This window comes from Sardina pilchardus, chromosome 6 (genome assembly GCF_963854185.1).
Source record: "Sardina pilchardus chromosome 6, fSarPil1.1, whole genome shotgun sequence".
Taxonomy (NCBI): Eukaryota; Metazoa; Chordata; class Actinopteri; order Clupeiformes; family Clupeidae; genus Sardina; species Sardina pilchardus.
The window spans coordinates 27,105,628-27,110,627 of record NC_084999.1 but is presented as its reverse complement, the minus strand read 5'-3'; the positions used below and the strand labels follow the sequence as shown (position 1 = coordinate 27,110,627).

Sequence of the window (5,000 nt, the reverse complement as noted above, 5' to 3'; positions counted from 1 at the left end):
TTTGCACAGACGTGTTTTTGCTCCAGGGGTGTCTGTCCTCACATCAGAGTTCTGGGGCTCTCATCTTAAGAGGAACACTCTGGATCTGAACCCTTGCCTGTGGTGGTAAAAAACAAAATCAAGATATAGATTTTTATGTTATTTAAAAATATTAGGTTTCGTTTTGGGAGCAGCATACTGTATATTGTGTTTTTCACTTGTCTCAATAACATTTTGGTCTCACGTTTAGCGCTAGCGTGTGCCTTTTTCAACTTTTGGATGTCGCATAAAGACAGAAGTTGAGAACAGGAAGATCAGGTTGATGGTCATTGTTTTTGTTCCTGAAATCAACATGATTTATTTTTCTCACATGAAAGTGTCTTTCCACCCAGGAAGCCTGAAGGTATTCTAAATAGAGTGTGTGTGTGTGTGTGTTGTACTTGTATGATTGTACTTGCATTTCTTACAGAGCTGAGTAGTTGGATGCATGCAGAATTCAGCTTCCTCTACCCTGCTGCGGGGAATGTTTTGCATTTTTAATTCCTGCCAGTGTGATTTGTCTGATGTCAGTGTCGAACGTGTTAAAAATAACCACACTGTCTGTGCACTTTGTCAGAAGACTCTGCACTTCGTTGTTCGTGTTCTGTCTCTTTCGATACTCTTTACACGCTTTCAAACGGTTCCCTTTTTCTTTTATGGCTGCCTAGCTGCGCCACAACTCTCCTCATTCTTCCCTCTGTCTTTAGAGTTTGTTCTCTCACCCTCCTCTCCTCGTCCCGTACCACTTAACTTCTTTGTACTGTATAGTCCACATGCCACATGCGATTAGGGACCTCTGTATCCCACATTCTCACCCGTTCGTGCCCTTTGACCCGGAAGTGAAAGCAGTGCGAGTGAAATGAGTTCATTAACCTCCAGCCCTCATCAGCCTTTTCCTCCACTGCTCTCACTAACTACCCGCGGGCCCTGCTGAAGTGGAAGGACTCCCATTACACTGGCTCTTTGAAGCATTAGTGCGAGGCAGGATGAAAGGCCGGCATCGGAGACCACGTGGGACTCAGTGGTCATTCAGGGGAGACCCCCCCCCACACACACACACACACACACTCTCTCTTTCACCTCAGCCCACCTCCCCAGGCTTATCATCAATGCAGGCTGGATCCACATGCCAGGCATTCCAGTGGCCGGCTGCCATGTCCGAACACACGGGCGTGCTGCCCGTTCTGACCCCTAGGGGGCAGCACCTGCAGTGTTGCGTTGCACGGAGGATTCCATTGTTTCTCCCGCAAGAGGTCCTGCTTGTTGTCATGTGTGTGTGTGTGTGTGTGTGTGTGTGTGTGTGTGTGTGTGTGTGTGTGTGTGTGTGTGTGTGTGTGTGTGTGTGTGTTTAGGCTTTGTGGGGTGTGTGTAAGAGAGAGTGTCTTGGGATTGTCTGGTCAAGCGTGCGGCGTGTGGACCATACAGTGTCCGGCGTAGAGCAGTAGCAGTGGACTGGCTGTGGTTGTCATGCCAGCGAACGCACCAAGCACCATGGGAGTGATGTGACTCCAGCGCTTGTGTTTCTGTGTGGTGGTGGGAGAGCGTTGGGATATGACGTCATTTCCTCTCTCTCCTTCTCTATGCCCAATCCCCCCCTCACCCCCCCACCTCCTGTGCTCACACACAAGCTCATCACATAACACACTCAACTGGCACACACACACTGGCCTAATTAAAGTTTTGCACCTCCCACCACACTCCCCCCACACCACACACACACAGAGCTGCCTCTTAATCTCTTACATTCTCTCTCTCTCTCTCTCTGTCTCTGTCTCTCTTTCTCTCACTCTCTTCTCTTACTTCTTTACCTCCCCCCCACACACACACACACTTTCTCATTCACTTTCTCCTCCTAAACCACACACACACACACGCACACACACACACACACACACACACACACACTTCCTTTAACCTTTGCACGCTGGAATGATTGGCATCCATCTGTGGCAGCTCAAATCTGCTGGCTTACATATGAACTGGGTGGGAGGGTCAGCATATGTTAGTGAGCCAGTGAGGGAGAGGGAGAGAGGGAGGGAATCAGGGGAAGGAGAATAAGAGAGGGAGGAGAGAAGGAGAGGGTGGGAGGAAAGGTTGGAGTGGAGAGAGGCACCGCAGGAGAAGGAAGGGGAGGAGAAGGCGTACTGTTGGGAAAACAGATACTGTGAGAAACAGAGAGAGAGGGAGAGAGAGGAGAGAAGAAAGAGTTTGACTGCAGACTGTATCTGAAGTCTGTGTGGAGTACTAGATCCAGACTCTGGGAGCAGAGGGCAGGTGGGTCTGGGGTCAGGCTTGTGTGTGTGTGGGTGTGTGTTTTGTGCCCTGTGCCCGGGGGCGGTGAACGCGGTCTCTGGGCAGCGGTCCGTGCGCTGGGGCCCTGACGGGGCAGGAGCATGGGCCAGACCTTACCGGTGGAGATCACACCTCAAGACAGCAACACACACCGCGGTGAGTGAACCCCTGCTTATACACGTACACACTCCTGCACTTAAGACAGCACTCACACGTACACGATCACATGCTCAGATGCGTGCAGGACTACACATTTTTCGACTTACTAGTGACCATTCCACTGAACGTCATGGATACATAACACTGTATTTCATTCAGTAGCCTTTGAGAGATGTTGTACAGGCAGTCAAATGTCAACCAGGACAACTCGCTGGACGTCTGTTTTCAACTGTTTTTCTGTGCCCGCCCGAGCCTTATTAATCGCTATATCCAACCTGTTTAAGCCCAGACCTAGTACTAATATCTTTGCCTTTTGTCAGTGGTCAGCACTAAAGTGTCAGTGTTGACAAATAGGTCCTAGCATGACAGCTTGATATTAGCAGTGTAGCAGACAGCGCACGTTTGTATCAGTAATCATCCCTGTACGATGGAAAGGTGCTGAAGGGGGTGGTGGTTGAAGCTGGGGCCTGAGTTCCTTTGGACATTGAATAATGAGAGAGAGAGAAAGAGAGGGAGGAGGAGAAGAGAGAAAGACAGGGAGAGAGAGAAAGAGAGGGAGATAGAGAAGGGATGAGAGGGAGGAGGAAAGAGAAAGAGCATGAGAAGAGAGGGAGAGAGAGAAGGGAGGAGAAGGAGAGAGAAAGATTGGCGGTGGCCCCTCCTGAAGGGGAATGTTTTCGCTTTGAAGTGAAGTGAAGACTGGCTGGATGCTGAGGAATTTTATGATGCAGCCCTTGATAAAATCCATTCTACACAAGAGCACACACACACACACACACACACACACACACACACGCACGCGCGCGCACGCACATACAAGCAAACCCATATGCAAGCCCATATAAATACTTTATTGGTGAAGGCCTTTGTGTTAGACTATGAAGTGCAGAAGGTATAGATTTCTAGGTGAACTAATCTCAGGGAGCGCTGGACATCTTGTGATGATCTCTCTCTCTCTCTCTCTCTCTCTCTCTCTCTCTCTTTTTTTTTTCTTTCTCTTTCTCCCTGTCTTGTCCTCTCCTCTCCAATCCTCTCCTCTCCTCTCTCACTCTTCTGTCTCTGTCTCTGTCTGAGGTCTGTCACTACTCACTAATGTTGGAATGTAAAGTCAAGAGGATCAGTTGAAGTACCTTGTAGTTTATATACCTCTTCCACTTCAAAGTCATTGCAAGCCTTCCTCTCACTTTTACTCTTTCACTCTTTCTCCCTCCCTTTCTCTCCCTCTCTCTCTCTCTCTCTCTCTCTTTCTCTGTCTGTCTGTGTGTTGCTGAAAGAATGTGTGTAAAGACTGCAACGTGAATAAGAAACCAAAGGCATTCTCACTTCTTAGCACATTGAAAACAAAAAGCTTAACAAAAGCAGATCCAAGTGTTTATGCAGGAGCTGTGGGGAAATATTGGAAGGTTTTTGAAAATGTTTTATTCCCCCCCTCTCTCTCTCCCGGGGGATTAGGGGCGAATAGGATTGTCTCTGGTGTGTGTGTGCTCTACTCCAGTATGCTGGCTGAGCTCCAAGCCTGTCCCTTTAAACGATGCCTTGTTGTTATTATCATGGGCTGTCACTCTTTTGGGTTAAAGAGAGATGGAGAGGAGGGGAGGAGGGGGAGGGAGGGGTTATTGTTGTTGTCGTTGTTATGACTGTTTGCCCCACATAAGTAATAGCTCTTGAGAATGTCAGCGACATTATTAAAAAAGGCTTTTTGCCTGATCTGGTTTGTGTGTGCCTGTGTGCTGTTGTGTGTGTGTGTGTGTGTGTGTGTGTGTGTGTTGTTGTGTGCGCTGGCATGTGTGAGCTTTCATTCTTCCATGAGTGATTCCCATCCAGCCATTTCGGTCAAAAGGCCCTCACCCATAAGAAAAACTGTTGAGCAGAAAAGACTCTTCTTCAAGTCTTCCTGCTGATGGATGGACTAACTATGGACTAACAATGTTATCTTTCCCCTTTGGAGGATGGACATGGCTGATCCCAGATCAGAGGGCCATGTCCCTGGACCCTGATGAGTGTGTGTGTGTGTGTGTGTGTGTGTGTGTGTGTGTCTGCCCGTTGCTGGCCTCTCAGGGGGAGTCTGTGAACGTGGGGTCTACAGGCCGCAGACTGGGCTGAGTCACTGAGCTGGAGAAACATGAGCAGGGTTTCATCTCGTCCTCTCATAAAACACACACACACATACACACACACACACACACACACACACACACACACACACACACACACACACACACACACACACACACACACACGCATGCACGGCACACACTCATAAAGATTTGAACTCACCCCACGTACAGTATGCAGATGTTTGCACACACACACACACACACACACACACACACTCTTGCGTACATCTCACGGTGATACTCCCTCTCTTTTTTCATCATCCAATTGATTTACTTTCCCCCATCGTCTGACTTTCTCTGTTGGTCTCACTCTCTCTCTCCCTCTCTTCCTCCCTCCCTCCCTCTCTCTCCATCTGTCTGTCTGTCTGTCCCCTCACTCACTCACAGGTTCCTGTTTGCTTACGCGCTTGTGAG

The 5,000-nt window shown here is 48.8% G+C and overlaps 1 protein-coding gene across 2 annotated transcripts in view; it reads left to right on the top strand.

Moving 5' to 3' along the window:
* phactr4b (phosphatase and actin regulator 4b) overlaps nucleotides 1-5,000 on the top strand; it is a 60,781-nt gene that overhangs the window by 17,606 nt on the left and 38,175 nt on the right. The window contains exon 1 of one of the 2 annotated variants that reach the window (XM_062539264.1): nucleotides 2,355-2,466. The exons of the other annotated variant lie outside the window; for it this stretch is intronic. Coding sequence (XP_062395248.1) covers nucleotides 2,412-2,466 — 55 coding nt within the window. The 5' untranslated portion in view covers nucleotides 2,355-2,411. Of the gene's footprint in view, nucleotides 1-2,354; nucleotides 2,467-5,000 lie in introns of those variants that run through there. 2 annotated transcript variants of the gene reach the window in all.